Source organism: Camelus ferus, chromosome 35 (genome assembly GCF_009834535.1).
Source record: "Camelus ferus isolate YT-003-E chromosome 35, BCGSAC_Cfer_1.0, whole genome shotgun sequence".
Lineage (NCBI taxonomy): Eukaryota > Metazoa > Chordata > Mammalia > Artiodactyla > Camelidae > Camelus > Camelus ferus.
In genome coordinates this window covers 2,817,911-2,835,313 of record NC_045730.1, presented here as the reverse complement: position 1 = coordinate 2,835,313, position 17,403 = coordinate 2,817,911, and the positions used below count along the sequence as shown (strand labels likewise).

Sequence of the window (17,403 nt, the reverse complement as noted above, 5' to 3'; positions counted from 1 at the left end):
AACAAAATAGATTGGTATGTGGAGGTATCTAGTCTAACACAAGGTCCATAATTGCCCAGCAAATCTTGTGCAATAATTTACAATAGTGTAAGTGAATCATTAACTTCAGATTTACTTAGTAAAATATGAGGTGAAATATTGCAAGAGATTTGAGGTGTATGTATTATTATATAACCCTTGAGATTATACTGATAACAAAGCAAACAAGGCCATTTCATTCATTTATCACTCCTTGGGTGCTGCTTCCACCTACTCCTCCCACAATGTATTTGCTAGTGATTGGGTGCTGCAGTTCGGGTGGTACCTTCCTCATATTTATAACCTGTGACGGTAGAAGAAAATAATCATTCTGCTCAGTCAGAGGAGCCACAGGCAATGGACCCCAGACGTCAGTGTCAGGAGCTTAATGACGGCCGCTTCATTCCTGTGCTGGGATTTGGCACCTACGCACCTGAGGAGGTAACGGTACTGGTCTTGGGGTTGAGGTTTCCAAAACGAAGGGGAAGGGACATGAGTGGAAACTGACTTGGGTTGCGAGTTCTTTGAGGTCCTGTGTGGCTCTGGGAGGCTCATTGGGTTCTTGTGACCAGGCTGGAACCAACCTTATGATGGGGGGAGAGAATCAGTCTTCACTGTGCAGCCTGTCCTGACACTGTGGTCAGCCACTGGTCATTCTGAGTTTCCCTCCCGGTTTTTCCCTCTGTCGCAGCTTGGCAGATGAGAAGGAACCTAGCTGTGAAAAGACTGTCAGGTGCTTGGCTTTTAGGGTGCTTGCACTGGAGCACTTTCTCTGTGTATATCAGCAATTTAAGAAATCTTTTCCCTCCAAAAAGACATGACCCAGAGGTATATTTGAGGTAAAAAGATTCTGAAGATGAGGTGAATGAAAAATACCGGGAGAGAATTGCTTTTCTGCTGTGGGGTAGCCTGCCGGGTGCAGGTGAGAAATACTCCACTTGTGTTTGCCTTTTACTTCTGCTTCTGCCAGAAAGTTATTCCAATGGAAAACAGATCACCTGAGGGAATAAGCTACAATCTTACAGGCCAAGTTTCAATTTGTGGGTTTTGTGTGTATTTTTATTACAGTACAGTGTTCAGTGCTTGGGCAGAAGATGGGCAAACTAGACAAGTCACCAGACTGGAGGGCAGAAAGTTGCTGTCTGTCCATCTTGTCTTTAGAGTATTTAGTTGTAGGACAAGGGAATCCAACTTTGAGTCTTACTCTTCTCATCTATAAAACAGAAGGAAATATTCAGACATTTTGGAGACAGAAAACAGGGCTTGTTTACTTTGTAGTGCAAAGTGGGATGGGAAATGGGAGTGGTCCAGGCTATCACTAGAGCTCGCCGGCGTTCATTCCTTGGTCAGTCTCTGAATGCCTGTACATTCGAGGAATGACCATGACTGGAACCAGCAGAGCAGTTAGACCAAGTATTTACTCCCTTGAAAAGCAAAGGATTCTGAAATACAGAAAAAGCAAAGCAGTATTATTCAGCCTTTAAGATGAAGTTAATACAGCCATTTGCAGCCTCACAGGTGAAGCAGGAAAGCATGAAGCTTGGACAAGTCAGCCAGGCAGAGAAGGGAAAAAGCTGCATGATCTCTTTAAATGCAGCATCTAAAACCATCGATCTCACAGCAGCAGAGAGTAGAGGAGTGGTGCCCAGGTGCTGGGGACAGGGGTGGGGAAAATGGAAAGATGTTGGTGAAAGGGTTCAAACCTTCAGTTATAAGATCAATAATGTCTGGAGACCTAATGTACAGCGTGGTGACTCTAGCTCATGATGATGGATTATATTCTTAAGATTTGCTAAAAGAGTTGATCTTAAGTGTTCTCATGACAGACCCCAAAGAGCTAGCTGTGTGAGGTGATGGTTATGTTGACTAGCTTGATTGTGGTGTCATTTCACAATTGACCTATTCATGAAAACATCAGTTTGTACACCTTGAATAGGTACAGATTTTATTTGGTGCACGCTGTGTGACTACACTGGTAGAGGACTCTTCGAAGCTTTCACCTTGTTTCTTGATGCTTTGAAGGATGTCCCTTAGCCCTCTGCTGTTTTCTGTTGGTAACATCTCACAGTGTAATTCATCTCCATGACTTGAACTTTATCCTGAATCTTTTGGGTTCTTCCAGCAAATCACTGAACAAGAGGGTGATAATGGATACTTCTGATCCCAGCGATCAATAAAAGATTGCCTGGGGTTAAAGGGGTTCCAGGATTTCCACCTTAATTACTGACCCGGGAAGTCCAGTGAAACCATTATGGGCTCAACATCATACGTGCAGCATGAACCTAAGTCTTGAAAGAAGTTGATGCTTGGGGAGGTCACAGCTTGTGCCTCATAGTCTCTTAATTGTGTGAATATTGAAGTACAACCTTTGTTGCTTATGTAGGTTCCTAAGAGCGAAGCTCTGGAGGCCACCAAATTCGCTATAGGTGCTGGGTTCCGCCATATTGACTGTGCGTATTTATACCAAAACGAAGAGCAGGTTGGACAGGCCATCCGAAGCAAGATTGCAGACGGCACTGTGAAGAGAGACGACATATTCTACACCTCAAAGGTGCTGTGTGTGTGGTGTGTGTGCCCATGTGTGAACCGTGATCGTGCACAGGTGACAATTACATAATAGGGTCAGTAGTTGTTTGCTGAGTTGTTTATTGATAAAACTCTTCACAGACACACACAGACACACACACATTTAATCTAGTATCCAAAAAAAAAAAAAAAAAAAGAGAAGAGAATGATGGTGGCTTTCTCATCATCGCTGTGTTTAAATTTTAATTTTTAAGGAAAGTCACTTTACTTCTCTGAGCCTGGCCCAGAGCAGTGTGATTAAGAAGGGCCAAAAATCTAAGAAGGATCAAATTATAGCTTTCTTTATTGCCTGGGTGACTTTCTAAACTTTCTTTACTTTCTGAATCTCACTTTTCACGTCCATCAGTAACAGAGAGTGACAGGAGAGGCACTTGGTTTATTACTCAAGATCTAGTCACAGTGTCTTGAATTATTTTCTGCACATACTACTATGTTCAAAGCACTTTTTTCTATTGCTACGTAAACAAATAGATACTAATTATTCCTGAGAGGATTGATTGACTGATGAGTTTAGCCTAAGTTTGTGTATTGCTTTTAAACCCTATCAAACACAATTTAGATGATGGGCATGATAATTATTTGATAACACTTTTTATCTCTTGGGTCTTTTCCTTCCATTGTGAGTGATATACTGATGATAAATTCAATCAAATATCAAGTTTACATGGGTAGGTTAGATCAAAAGGAGTTCAGAAAGAAAAGGAGTAGTTTTCATCCATTTCCAAACTGTTGAAACATCTAAGTATTAGATGAAAGAAGAGAAACAAAATCACCTGAAGTACGATTTAACCCAGCTTTCATTCTTTAACCTCTGCAGCTTTGGTGTACTTTCCTTCGACCAGAGTTGGTGCGACCAGCCTTGGAAAAGTCACTGAAAGATCTTCAACTGGACTATGTGGACCTCTATATTATTCACTTTCCCATGGCTATGAAGGTTGGAAGTTTGTGTGATGACAAGTATTTTATTTCTTGTGTCAGAATGTCTATTAACTTACACGAATGTTTGAATGAAGATTTTTTTCTTAGTAAGATGTAGAGATGATTGCACAAGAAGAGAATCACCAAAATAATAAGTTTTGATTATATTTTTACTGAATTTTTTGAATCCTGAATTTTCTTTCCATGCATCCAAGAGAACAGAGTCCAGCAATCTCACAAATTTGCCTTAAAATCTTGAGGAAATAAAATCAGGCATGTTCAGCACCGGGTCCTGATTATGATTCCTGGGTCTCCTGTGGATTTCATAAACACAGATTTTGGGGCAGCAGTGGTGGGCAGTGAAACTGCCTTATACTCCAACATGATGAGTTTATGTCCTCTTTCACTCTTTCAAGTTGAATAGTTTTGGTGTGTTCTCTTTGGGTGGTTGTAAACCATCAGTCTCTCTAGGGACTTGGAATCCTTGCCTACACAGTTGGGTGTCTTCACACTGAGTTGTGAAGATTGCGCTTAGCCATTAACAACTGTGCTATGTAGAACTGTTGATCTCAAGTCATAGATACCTACTCAAGGTATCATATGAAAGATAGTGTATTGGATGATGTAAATGGCAAGTCCAGCTATGGACAAATTTAAGGATTGGGAGTAGTGATCAGAAATGTTTCCATTGTCCTCTGTTTCTTACCATTGCATTCCTCTTGGTTTCCTTTATTTTTATCTCAATATTTTCCCTCAGTGGCACCTATGACCATGGGTCAGTTCAACACTCATAGTCATTAACATTTGAGAGCAGGACTGGATATTCCACATCCCACACAAACCTACAGAGATCCTTGGTGGTTCACGTGGCTGCCTTTAGGCTGTCAGGTGTTCAGGGAGGAGAGGAACTGCGATTGTATAACCTCAATCAAGACTGCAAGTTTCATGTCAGAAATAACTGCCATTCCCCGCCCAAGAGAGGCAGGTCCATAGAGGCAAGTAAAGCAGACAGGGAAAATTTACACAAGGAGAGCCATTTAGGACCTAGGAAAGTTCTATTTCTTACAACAGATATTAAGTGTAAGAGGTTAGAGGAAGCCTGTATCCTAAAGACGTTCCTTACAGCTGCATCTGAAACCACTTTGTAAATACCAGTGTCTCAAATATCACAACACGTGCCTCATGGAGGTTGAGTGTCCTGGTCCTAGGTGTGCCTGCCGTCAGGGCTACGCTTGGCAAAATTACTTTGTGACAGCTCTCAAATGACTGCTTCTCTTCCAGCCAGGGGAGGACCTTCTTCCCAAAGATGAAAATGGAAAATTAATATGTGACACAGTGGATCTGTGTAGCACGTGGGAGGTGAGTCTGTGGAGGAGAGAGCACAGGGGAGGAAGCCAGGGGAGGGGGCACCTCCCTCACTTCTTCCACCTGTGGGAATCATCATGGACCATCGTATTTAGCAATTCAACAGCTTCAAAAGGGCTGCCATGCTGGAGTGGTGTGGGGGAAGTCATTACCACAGTGTTTATAGAGGAACAGAGGAGAAGAATCTGGGACACTGAGGATAGACATCTCCTTCCTCCCGTGTGTCATATACGCTATGGGTTTTATTAGGAGAAGACTATGATTCTTATTCTTGTGTCACGACCTTTGCTCTTGTTTGATTTATTCCTTTTTTCCTCCTTATAATCAATCCTAATTCTGGTGACGACCATTTTAACAGATCTTACCTGCATTTACTCCTGATCTATAGCCAGTGACAAATGACTCATTACCACCCTTCCTCCCCAGGCCATGGAGAAGTGTAAGGATGCAGGACTGGCCAAGTCCATCGGTGTGTCCAACTTTAACCACAAGCAGCTGGAGAAGATCCTGAACAAGCCAGGGCTCAAGTACAAGCCTGTCTGCAACCAGGTGAGCCCTCTCGCTCTCCTCTCCTTCTGATCCTCACAACCTTCTTCCTGCACCTCAGCCAGGTGTCTACTCAGCACCCTTCCTATTCCTCCTCCCTTTGTGGGGCAGAAGGTTCTAGAGAGCAGAGCCTCTGTCTGGAAGGCTGTTAATGGAACCCATAATGGTATGTCTGTTTGAGAAAGTCTTGGTGTAAATGGTGGTGAGACCTTAATGGTAAATTGTGTGTAGGAAATTATGGAAGAGAAAGCAGATGAGGGAGGGTTAGAATAGGTACCTGGAAGTCAGGGGGAAGGTGGCTTTTCGCTGAGCTGTAGAGGATGACCAGAAGTTAGATGAAGAGAGTGATTGTGTACAGGAAGGAAGGCCATGAAAGCAAGCAATGGGAAGCCAGTAAAGAAAGATGGAAATCAGCTGAGACAGGAGTTACAGTTTTGTGTGGGGCTTGTGTGCCTGAATCCTTATTCCTGGTGTCTCTGCTTTGAGGGGTCTCCAGCAGGAAGCACAGTCCAGGGAGATTTACTGGAAGCTACGCAAGTCATCAAGGTTAGAGGGATGAAGTGAATGGCTTATGGTGATGCTAACAGTAGATGAAATAGTCACTCAGGAATAGTCATTGGAAGGTTGACCAAACCTTGTGAATTAGTCAATTTTTTTCTATTTCTCTCATTGATTTCCACCATAAAATTAACTGTTTAAACACATTTTTCTCTGTTTGGTTATGTGCTCTTACTTTTTAAAAATTTTTTGTATTTTCACATTATTGTGGAGAGAAAAGTTAATGGGAGAGCTGAAGACAATGTTAAGTGCACAACACTACGCAGCGCAGCGCAGTGCAGTGCTGTTGACTGCAGGGGCAGTGCGTTCCAGCAGGTCTCTAGAGTTTGCTCATCTGGTGTAATTGAGACTGGAAGCCCACGATTAGCAACTCCCAGTCTCTCCCTCCTCCAGCCCCTGGAAACCATCACTCTCTTTAATTCTATGGGTTTATCGAATTTAGAAATGTCATATAACTGGTGTCATGTAATCTTTGACTTTCTGTGACTGTCCTTTTTGATATAGCATAATATCATCAAGTACAACCTGAAGTCCAGGAGTAGGAGATTTCTATGGAAAATGGAGCCTGTAGAATTAACAAAATTCATATATAAATTGATATGCAATATTTTCAATTGTAGTAGTTAAAAAACTAATGTGATTTTAGCATTAATTTTGCCTCCAAATTTTTATTGCAAAAATGTTAGATATTAGAAAAGTTTAGGGTATGCTGGACAGTATACATATTTTCCCTCTTAATGCACATTTTTTAACATTTTGCCCAATTGCTATACATATGTGTGTGTGTGTGTTTGTAGACAATATTTTGTTGCGCTGAATCTGATCATCGTTCCCATGTCACTTTGAGTCATGTTTCTCAAGATTTTATTAGCTAAAATGGTAACTCAATTATTATTTTTTTTTACAATGACATCTAGGCTGAATTTTGACAATATAAGAGACATCAGATTATTATCTTGTGATGTTAATTAAGTTGTTTCTCTATTCCTAGCTCCTGTAAGTTAGTAGTTACATCTGAAACCTTACTACATTAAGTTTAAACATTTTGGCAAGAAATATCCTTTGCGTACTGTGTGCCTCAAATTGCAACAGTAGGAAGCACGTATGACAATTTGTCCCACTATGAGTGATGCTAACTTTGTTCCCGTGATAAATCTAGCGGTGGACAGATCTTTCCTTTAGAAATGTGTATTTTCCCTGTTGAAATTACCCTGTCATCTGTTGGATAATTGTCATCAGGTGAAGTGAGACTCCCCCCAAAGTTTTCACAGTGGCTGAATTCCATCAATGACTTTTACTTGAATTAAGTATTTCATTGAGATGTTTAGAAAGTAATTTTCAACTTTAAACACTCTTTTTAAGCTTCTGACCTGATATTTATTGTCAAAATAAAAGTACCTCATTAAATCAGAATAAAAGTAACTTCTTCCTATAAGAAAGGGTTAAAGATTTATCCCTTTCCCACTTATTGTCAGTTTCCAAGAAAGGATTTATTGTAATAATCACCATTAATGGAGGCAAATATTTTTGCTGTTTCTCCCTCTCACATCACTGTGGGCTCGTGGACTTTGATTTATTCCATATGTTATAATTACTGTTGCTCAGTATTCCTTTGATGCTCAAATCTAACCAATTATCACGAGTGGTCTCCCCATCAAGTGGGTTCTTTTAGTCCTTTAGACATTTTTTTCATGAGTCGTTGAGGAATTTCTTGCTTTCTGCACAATTTGCTGTCCAACACTCAAACAGTTGTTTTCTTGCCCCAAATTTGGAATTAGGCATGGCTCCTGGCAGTGTGCAAAGGTATTAGTAATCCAGGTCTGGTCCCCAGAGTTGCTTGTTCTCAGAAATGTCATCGTTTCTTTCCTTTTCAGTGGACAGAAATATAAAATTTATTTTTAAGAAAATCATTACTTGATGTGGATATTTCCCATTATAATTTTATGTTACAAAATTTTTTCTTTAACATTGTCAAAAAGTTTAACATTTCTTTGCCATATTAAAATAACCTTTTCACTTAATCTGACACTCTTCTGTGTTGGGATTCTGCAGGTGGAATGTCACCCTTATATGAACCAGAGCAAACTGCTGGATTTCTGCAAGTCCAAGGGCATTGTTCTGGTCGCCTATAGTGCTCTGGGATCCCAAAGATTAGAAAATTGGTAATGAATCCTAATGAAGACAAGAAGGAGTTGACCTAAAACTCAATTTTGATGAGGTTTTTCAATCATACTGTACTCACTGCTCTGGAGATAACTCTCCATTACCTTGGGGGGAGAAGGAGGGATGGAAGAAATTCTTCTCTTCTGTCATGTGTCATTTGATCAGTGTTTTACATTGTATATATCTTTTTGTAGATTGTTCAGTAAAAATTGTCTGCATTAAAATCTATATATAATACCCCAATTGAGACAAAAGACATAAGCATATGTGATGGTTTATTTATTTATTAACTAATAAACCCATTGCTAACAATAGACTCTCCAAGACTCACATACCTTATGTCTAAAATTGGGATATTAATCTGTAACTCCAAGACTGTTATGACAGAAAAATTACAATTTGAAACAATTTTGTAAACATCTATAGATACTTTACACACTATAATAATGATACAATGAATACTTCTGGGACTACTCAATTTTTATCAATACCTGAGAAAAGTTAAAATTAAAAAATGTCTCAGGTTTTCCTTCCATTTCTCCCTTCATGCCCTTGCCTTTACTTTGGGGCTATGACTGGAGAAGAAAACAGCCACAGAGAAGTAAAAGAGAACAAAATCTATGAATTTGGAAGCATTTGTCTCAACACAACAATGCAGCTAAATGACCTGAGAGCTGTGTGACACAGATGGCTAGGTGCCACATGAGTTTCTCGTCACCTGTGTCTTGGGTTCAGCCACGGAACTCCCATTTCTAACTAGATCCCAGATGACGCGGATGCTGATGGTCAGGGACACATTCTGAGAAGCACTGGTCTAGGTGGATCTATTTGGTCTGTTTGGGAAGCCCCCTAGCAAGCTTAATACTCAGTCTCAGCTCTTCAGCATTTCTGAATTTCCTTCCAGGGTGAACCTGAGACTCCCCGTTCTCTTGGACGACCCACTTCTTGGTGCCATTGCCAAGAAGCACAAGCGCAGCCCAGCTCTGATTGCCCTTCGCTACCAGCTGCAGCGCGGGGTGGTGGTTCTGGCCAAGAGTTACAATAAGAAGCGGATCAAGGAGAACATGCAGGTGATGCGTGGGGTGAGGGGCAGGGCTCCTAACTCATACCCTCCATGGGGGTCACTCTTTGTGCAGCTTTCCAGACGTCTTTGGGCCAAGATGAGTTACCTTTGTTCCCTGTGCTGGATGCCTTATGGGCAATCCTAACGGTTTTCTCCACCTGCACTTGCAGCAGGAGCGGCAGCGCGGCGAAGTGGAATTGAGATTGGACATGAGGGAGAGATGTCAGTTCCAGCATTACATTTGCAATCTATTCTGTTGCCCTGTGCAAGTGATATCTCACGTCTTCTTTCTCCAGTCAGGAAATTGGATTGTGTGACTTTCTGAGAGCATTTTGGCTGCTCTAACAAAATACCAGAGCTCGGGAGTCTTAGAAACTACTGAAATTTAATTCTCACAGATCTAAAGGCTGGGTTCTGAGAGCAGGGCGCCTGCGCGGCCGGGCGCGGGCCCTCTCCCAGGTCGCGCTCTTGCCGACGCGTCTGGCACGGGAGAGGGGGCCGCACAGCTGGCTCAGGCCTCCTTTATGGCAGGTGGCACGGCTTTCGCCTCGCCCGTGACGGCCCCGCCATCCTGCCCGCGTCCCCACTCAGAGGCCCCATGTTCTCGTATCATCGCCGTGGGGGCGAGGTTTCCGGCATGTCAGTTTGGGGCTCAGGGAAGCTACAGCCGTGATCTTCAACCTGCAGTTCATGGCGGCTTACTCTGCATTTCCTTGATTGCTACCGTAGTGCTATTTACATACTTTTAACCTCCTTGAGTTTTTGCCATTGCTCAAACTTTGTCCATTTTTGCCAGGTTTCTGCATCTTTTGGTTTTTGTGTAGGAGACCTTTTTTATACCATCAGCCACAGCTGTACAGCAAACTCTCCCCAATTATGGAGTCTGTTACAAAGGTCATTTATGTAGCTCATGACCCTGTGGTTTCACAATAAGCCTGCGCTGAGCTAAGCTGTTCTGCTCTTGGCTGTGGCTCTCATGTGTTTGCAGTAAAACGCAGAGCAGCCGGACAGTTCTGCTTTAGCAGGTGGATTTGGCTCCTGTCAGAGGAGCCTACACTCTACTCCATATAGTTTTTCACATACAGTTGTCTAGACTGTGCCCCCCCCCCCAACCTGGTCTTCATCTCAGCACAGTGGTGTGACCCCAAGGCAGTGTGTAGCGATAAAAATCTCTTCAAGTGTCAGAACTGACTCAAAACTGCTTCTGGCAAATTTTATTGTCCAATGGAAGTCACAGGTAAGATCAGTTCAAGGGGCAAGGAAATATTACTGTGAAAAAGTATTTTTGTCCTTCTATTCAAATTAAGTTCTGTATTACACCTAGAACTGACTTTTAATATGACATGAAAATGGGTGTATATATATATAAACACATATATACATATGTATGTGTGTGTTTGTGTGTGTGTATATATATATATGATTGAATGGAAATCTAAATGTTCATATTTTTCCACTGATTTTCCTTGTCAGGGAAAGCACAAAGCAAAATTCCATAAGTTGACTTCTGAGCACTATTTAATGATGTACTTTTGTGCGCTGTCTTCTCATAGTGGAAAATGTTGTTGACTTACAGAGTAGTATATTTTCCTTCTTTAAGAATTCTCCGTTGCTGTTGACTAGCTGTCCTTTTACATAAAATTGAATTTCACTTTAACAACGTCCACCAAAAAATATGTATTTAAGTTCATACAGCATTGAAACAGCAGATCTCTAAGAAAAATGGTTATCTCTATAAAACTGAGTATTCCATCCCATGGTTATGATATGAATATCTCATTAATTAATTATTCTTTTCCATTTTAAATACAGTTCACAACTTTTTCTACAAAGGCATTTACAAAGTTGCTTTTGGTAGATTTATTCACACACAATGAGTAAGTTTGATGTCCGATTCTCGGAGAAACTTTTATACAGGGGCCCCCTCCTTCCAGTACTCACCTCAGCTCAAGGCTGTGTCACATGTCAGCGATGCTGGGAAGGAACAAGTAGTCTAATATTTGCTCAAGTGCAGGTGCTTTGTGCAATTTATGCAAGTGTCCCCTTGTGGGGAAAAAGGAGGATTGTTTGGGTTTTTTTCTGTCGCAAGCAGTTCACTTAGAAAGATCTGGGATTGCTGAGCTGTAACACTCAGTGAAGTGAAGCAGAGAAGGAGAGGGGGCGGGAAAGGAGGGGCGGAGAACTCGGCAGAAGGGGTCCCAGGCCAGTTCACGTGGAAGCTGAGGCCGGGCAGGGCTTCCCTGTGCCCTCCTCTTGCCTCCATCCAGGTGCAAGTCCTCCAGGTCTCGGGGGAGGCCAGCTCCCTGGGGGAGAGTTGACTGTGAGTCTTCCCTTCTCTCCAGGTTTTTGACTTTGAGTTGACGCCAGAAGACATGAAAGCAATTGACGGCCTCAACAGAAATATGCGCTATCTTGATACAACCTAGTAAGTGACTTGTAGGTCGTTTCTCTTGTGTTCTTTTCTGCAGCAGGCCTGTCAACAGAGGAAGTGAGCCTTCTTAAATCAGCAAGACAGTCCTGATTTCCAGGGTAGGAGTAAAGTAGGAGCTTCCTGTAGACCTCAGATCAGGGGGTTCCCTTGGGGCTCAGTCTCTGACCCAACAGAAATGTGCTTGGGGCCAGGACAGTGCATGAGCAGAATGAGCAAAGCCCACATTATGGTGAATTCACTACATGTATGCCCCTAACCCCTGTGCCTGGCGTGTTTCCTCTCAGGGATGATGCACCCATTAGGCATGGAAACTGCAGTGTGTACAGCCCCCTATTCTTTTAGGGACCTTGAGAATGCTTCACTTTTCATTCTTATTAAAATCACAGGAAAATAATTATATTAATAGTGATGGTGTAATAATGAATCAAGCCAGGATTACGTTTGTTTTTATCCTAAGGCAACTGTCAAATGTAACATTAACACTTTTAATGGAGGAGGGAGCACAAAAAGGCCAATGGGTGTAGGTGCCATGAAGTCACAGCCTGGCCCCGCTTCCACCCCCTCCCCTCAATGTCTGGTGGCTTTTCTCCTTGATGGCCTTTTGTTTTTCAACACACCATCCATTTGTTCCAGATTTATCTCTTCATTGGCATTTCTTCCCCCTGTGCAGCTCCATGTTCCCATTCTTGTAATCTCACCAAACTGAGTTAGAAATGGATCACGAACTTCACTGACTCTCCATGTAGCGTCTCCTGTGTCTTCTGTAGGACACACACAGATGAGGTCATCTGGATTCCTCTGGTTTCTTGATTCAAGAATTACTTCCATGTTGCCTTTGTCCGGACACTATCCCCTGGGGAGCTCCTCTGTCCTTGACTTTGACTTATTCACGCACATGGAATTCCACGTTGAGTTCCTGCAGGAGGATGTCAGGATTGAAGAGAAGGAAGACTCATCAAACTGAGAGAAGTTTGCAGTATAGAGAGAAGGGGAATACAAATTAGTGATAAAATGAAGATGTATTTTCAAAAGAAAGATTTAAAACCTTTTTTCTTTTTTGCAAAGCTGTATCATGATTCTGAGAAAAGAGATTATAACTGAAAAAGAGGTGGAAAGTTGCGTTTCTATACTCAAAAGCTCTCAAGTATAGTTCTATGTTCTTCCTCATTAGGCTGTAAATGCCTAGATTTACTTGTCTTTCTAATCTCATGTCAACAGCATGGCTCTTGGCACATGGAAGTGCCCACGATGCACTCTTTAGTGAAATTAAATTGAAAAAGATGAATTTAGTGGGGAGGGTATAGCTCAATAGTATAGCGTGCGCTTAGCATGCACCAGGTCCTTGGTTCATTCCCCAGAACCTCCACTAAAGAAAAGAAGACAAATGTAGAAAGAAAAATAGAAACTTGGGGAAAAAACAGAAAACAGCAGTAATGTTAATTACTGAATTTTTATACATTATCAACTAAGTAAGTAGTCATCCCATTTTGTCAGTAAGCTATGTAGGTGTACATGCTATCTTCTCAAGAGATTAGAAGTTTATTTACAGCGCCCCTCTATTCTGGGGTGCTCTGTGTTTATGTGTTGGATGAGTGTGTGACCAGCATATGTCTTACTGTGAACATTGCCATCATCTTGGGCCAAATGTTCCACCTGAAGCTGAACTGACCTTAACATTTTAGGTATAGTTCTTACATCCTCTTATGAATTTCAATTTCAATCAAGCAAAATATCACTGTGGCATTTATATCGTATGTGAATGTGGGAATTGGGCAGGAAGGTGCATTTTGCACAGGGACCAGGGGCCTGCATGTATGTGTGTCAGGGTAGCAGAAGGGATGTGGTTGTAAATTCAGAGGTTTAGCCCATCCTGACTCCCTCCACAGAGAAACAGTCTCTCTGACAGTGTGATATTGAGTTAATAAAATCAGTATCTCTCCTTCTCTTTCAGCTTTAGCGATCACCCTGACTATCCATTTTCTGAAGAATATTGACTGTGAGCTCTCCACCATGAGCTCTCCCTGAGTGCATTGCTTCTAGGGGTGTGGGAAGAATTTCTGTACCTCGTGGAGCTAATTAAAAGCAGTGTCTCTGGTTTAAGGCTTCTTGCATTATTTTTAGTGAAATGATAGACTTCAAAATAAGGATACTTGGGAGGGGGATCAAAAGGCAGACCTTGCCTTCAAGATGGACCTTGGACCCATCTCCACCCACAAGGACAGAAGAAAACCTCTGCATGTAGAGGAATTATAACTGCAGACTTCCTGAATAGCAGAAGAGTGACTGTTTTCCACCCAAAGCTTTCATGAGAGAACCCCACAGAGTCTAGTAGGAGGGCACGAGAAGGGGTCCAGTCAGGACCCACAACCTAGCAGGTGACCGGAAGAGGAGGGGCATAAACAGGCTCAGGGATACCTCCTTAAAGGGAGAGGGGTCCAAGCCCCATAGTGGGCAGCCCAACCCTGGAGACCAGCATTGTGAATGAGCCCCCTTGTCTGGTTTGAAAATGAAGGACTGTAAGAAACCATGACTCCACTCCTCAAGAGCAAGTGCAGGACTGGATTGCTCTCAGTCCCAACACAGAGGCAGCAGATCAAACACTGCTTGCTGCCCTGGCCAGCCTACCGGGACCGCCCCAGTGGACCCCGCTTCCTGCACAAGGTTCCTGATCCACACCCCCCTCCTCTGGCCCTGATCCCCACTAAGGCTGAGGCTGCCATCATGCACAGAGGAAAACTGGAGCCAGCTCAGCGGTGCGGCTCCAGCCTTCAGAGCCCCAGCCCTGCCCCCAGCCATTGTGCCATCACTCTGAGGAGGAGCTGAACTATCAGGACTCCTATTCTGGCCCCTTGGGCCCCAGCTTCACTCCCCCAAAGGCACAAATTGCCATTGATCCTAGGAGAAGCCTCAGTTCATAGCTAACTCTGGCTCTAGTCCTTCTAACTCCAGCCCTATCTCCCACCAACACAGCAACATCAGCTCATGTGGGGAGAGGACTTGGCCCATGATCACATCAGACCCAGCTCTACAACCAAAGCCACCGGTCACAGGCAGATTGCAGAGAGATGCTTTCACACAAGGACACCCCTTAGACTCTGGAATAGGTAACCCTTTCCCTAATTTCACAGAGACAAACGGAAAAGGTCAAACAAATTAGAAGAAAAAGACACATGTTTGAAATGAAAGAAGAAGATAAAACCTCAGGAAAACCCTAAAAAAACAGAGAGAAATAATTTACAAATAAATAATTCAAAACAATAGTAATAAAAATGCTCACTGAAAGTGGGGAAAAATAGCAGAACATAGAACTTCAATTAAGAACTAGAAAACATAAAAAAAAGCCCCAATCAGAGCTGAAGAATAAAACACCTGAAATGAACAATACAGTAGAATGAGTGAACAACTGTCTAGGTTTAACAGAAGAATGCATAAGCAACCTGGAAGACAGAAAAATAGAAATCACTCAGAACAGCCAAAAGAAAAAAGAATTTCACGAGGATAGTTTTAGGTACTGTGAGACCAAGTGGAGGAGAACTCACATTACAGTGGTCCTAGAAGGAGAAGAGAGAGAGAAAGGGGCAGAAAACATATTAGGTAAAATTATGGCAGAAAAGTTCCCAAACCTGAAGAAGGGAAAAGATATCCTGGTTCAGGAAGCACAGAGAGCCCCCCAGAAGATGAAACCAAAGAGGTCTAAACCAAGACTTGTAATTAAAATGTCGAAAGTTAAAGAGAGAATGTCAAAGACCACAAGAGAAAACAAAGTCCCGTGCAAGGCAATCCCCATAGACCATCCACTGACTTTTCAGCAAAATGTTGCAGTTGAGAAGATCTGCACTGTCATTCCCCTTGCCCACCTTCCGCGGATTTGTCATCGTGTATTACGTCTTCATGTTTATCCCTAAACTGTTCGTTGTAGTTATAGCTGATTTTACAAGTTTCGTCTTTTAATCCCCTTACGAGCTTAGGCGGCTGACCCCACCCTTTACTGTATATCTAGTAAATCCCACTTAGTGAGGATTCAAAGGAGTTTTAAGGGATTCCCCATTTAAAAGGATTTTCTCTTCCCTGGGAATTCTTTCTTATGTTTGTAGCCTCGTCTTTGCCATTTACAGAAGACCCTTTGGCATTTCTGCTGGGACTAGTTTGTGACTGATAAGCTCTTCAGGTTTTGACTGTCTGGGACGTTCTCTCTTGCAATTCTGAGCGATAGTCTTGCTGAGAAGAGTATCCTAGTTTGTAGGTTTCCCCCTTTTAGCGCTTCAAACACTTCGCGTCGCACCTGCCTGCCTGCAAAGCTTCTGCAGAAACATCGGCTAACGTCTGATGGTGCTCCCCCGTATGTGATGCTTTGTTTTTCTCTTGTTCTCTTTAGAATTACCTCCTTACCTTTAGCTCTTGCCATTTTACTTAGAACACGTCTTGGTGAAGGTCTCTTTGGTTTCATCTTGTTTGGAACACTGTGTTTTCTGCATCTGGATATCTGATATTTTTCCTTCGGGCTTAGGAGATTTTTGGCCATAAGTTCATCAATATATTTTCAACCATTTTCTCTCCCTCCTCTTTGAGGACCCCTGTAATGCAAGCGTTAGTTTTCTTGATGTTGTCTCAGAGGTCCCCTAAACTGTTCCTGTTTTTACTGAATCTTGCCTGGTCTGTGTGTGGATTTTTCATTTCCCTGAACACAGGGCTGCTTTTTGAATCCCTTAATATCCCCCAAATTTACATCCTAATTCTACTTAGAGACTGTGTGCTCTAGTCTACGCCACCTCCTCCAATCCCGTGTCCCTGGTCACTGTGCACGTATGCTCTCCCTGCAGCTGGAATGAGCCTGCCCCTCTGCTCTGCATTTTCCCTAATTGGATGTTCACTTTGTTGCTGTGGATTTTTGTTTGACTGTTTTCCAGAGCTCCTGTAACGTTTTTCAGCTAATTATTGGAGGTTTTTTCTTACATTTCCCTGGGAGAATCCAGCCTGTTCTAGTCTGCCGTCGTGCTGACATGACTCCACATGTTGAATTTTAAATGGCCTCACAGCATTCCATTGTATCAATGTGTCATGATTTCCCTAACTCCTCTCAAATTTATTATAATTTAAATTGTTTTGAAGTTTTTCTTTTATGAATAATATTGGACAGGATTATAAATTGTATAAAATATCTATGATTTGGGGAGACTTAAATCATGATCGTTTTCTAAAAGTCACGTGCTGGGTGAAAGATACAAACACTCCAAGGTTCCTCCTGGGCCCCGCGCATGATAACCAGAAGAATTAATGAGTAACCTCAGTAAGCACCTTTCCAGAATGCCTTTTTTTGTTACCCTTTTCAGGACTGCACTCTTGTCAGGACTGGATATGCTTATTAAAAAGCAAAGAAAAAGAAATAAAAATTATTTTGCTATTGGAAAAGGTAAAAAGGCAAATTTTCTTTCAAATTGAAGGTTTAATTCTTTACTAAGTGTTAACATTTTGAAAAATGCTTATTAACCACTCCTTTAAATTATGTGATCGTGTGTGTGTGATAGTGTGTGTGTTGTACGTGTGTGTGGTTAGGACAGCTAAATGTTTCAGATGATACATCATCCAGAAGATCAAGATACTTTTAAAAACAAAAAGGATATTGGTATGTGGAGGTGTCTAGTCTAACATATGCTCTTTAATTGTTCAGCAATCTCCTGTAATAATTTACGACAATGTAAGTGTATCCGTAATTCTAAATTTACTCCTTAAAAATATGAGTTAAATTGTGCAAGAA

The 17,403-nt window shown here is 42.1% G+C and overlaps 1 protein-coding gene across 1 annotated transcript; it reads left to right on the top strand.

Annotated features, from left to right (window-relative positions):
• The first annotated feature begins 265 nt into the window (after window positions 1-265).
• On the top strand, window positions 266-13,748 carry LOC102511678 (dihydrodiol dehydrogenase 3). Its single transcript, XM_006176841.3, has 9 exons — window positions 266-459; window positions 2,402-2,569; window positions 3,422-3,538; window positions 4,804-4,881; window positions 5,314-5,436; window positions 8,044-8,153; window positions 9,059-9,224; window positions 11,560-11,642; window positions 13,600-13,748. The coding sequence occupies exons 1-9, from the start codon at window positions 376-378 to the stop codon at window positions 13,640-13,642; spliced, it is 972 nt and encodes a 323-aa protein (XP_006176903.1). The 5' UTR covers window positions 266-375; the 3' UTR covers window positions 13,643-13,748.
• Window positions 13,749-17,403: the final 3,655 nt, after the last annotated feature.

Bases quoted from the DNA above. Each gene is read 5' to 3' on its own strand.
- LOC102511678 (XM_006176841.3), top strand. From the start codon at position 376: ATGGACCCCAGACGTCAGTGTCAGGAGCTTAATGACGGCCGCTTCATT. The intron at 2,570-3,421 runs GTGCTGTGTGTG...TAACCTCTGCAG, and splicing joins ACATATTCTACACCTCAAAG to CTTTGGTGTACTTTCCTTCG. The intron at 8,154-9,058 runs GTAATGAATCCT...ATTTCCTTCCAG, and splicing joins TCCCAAAGATTAGAAAATTG to GGTGAACCTGAGACTCCCCG.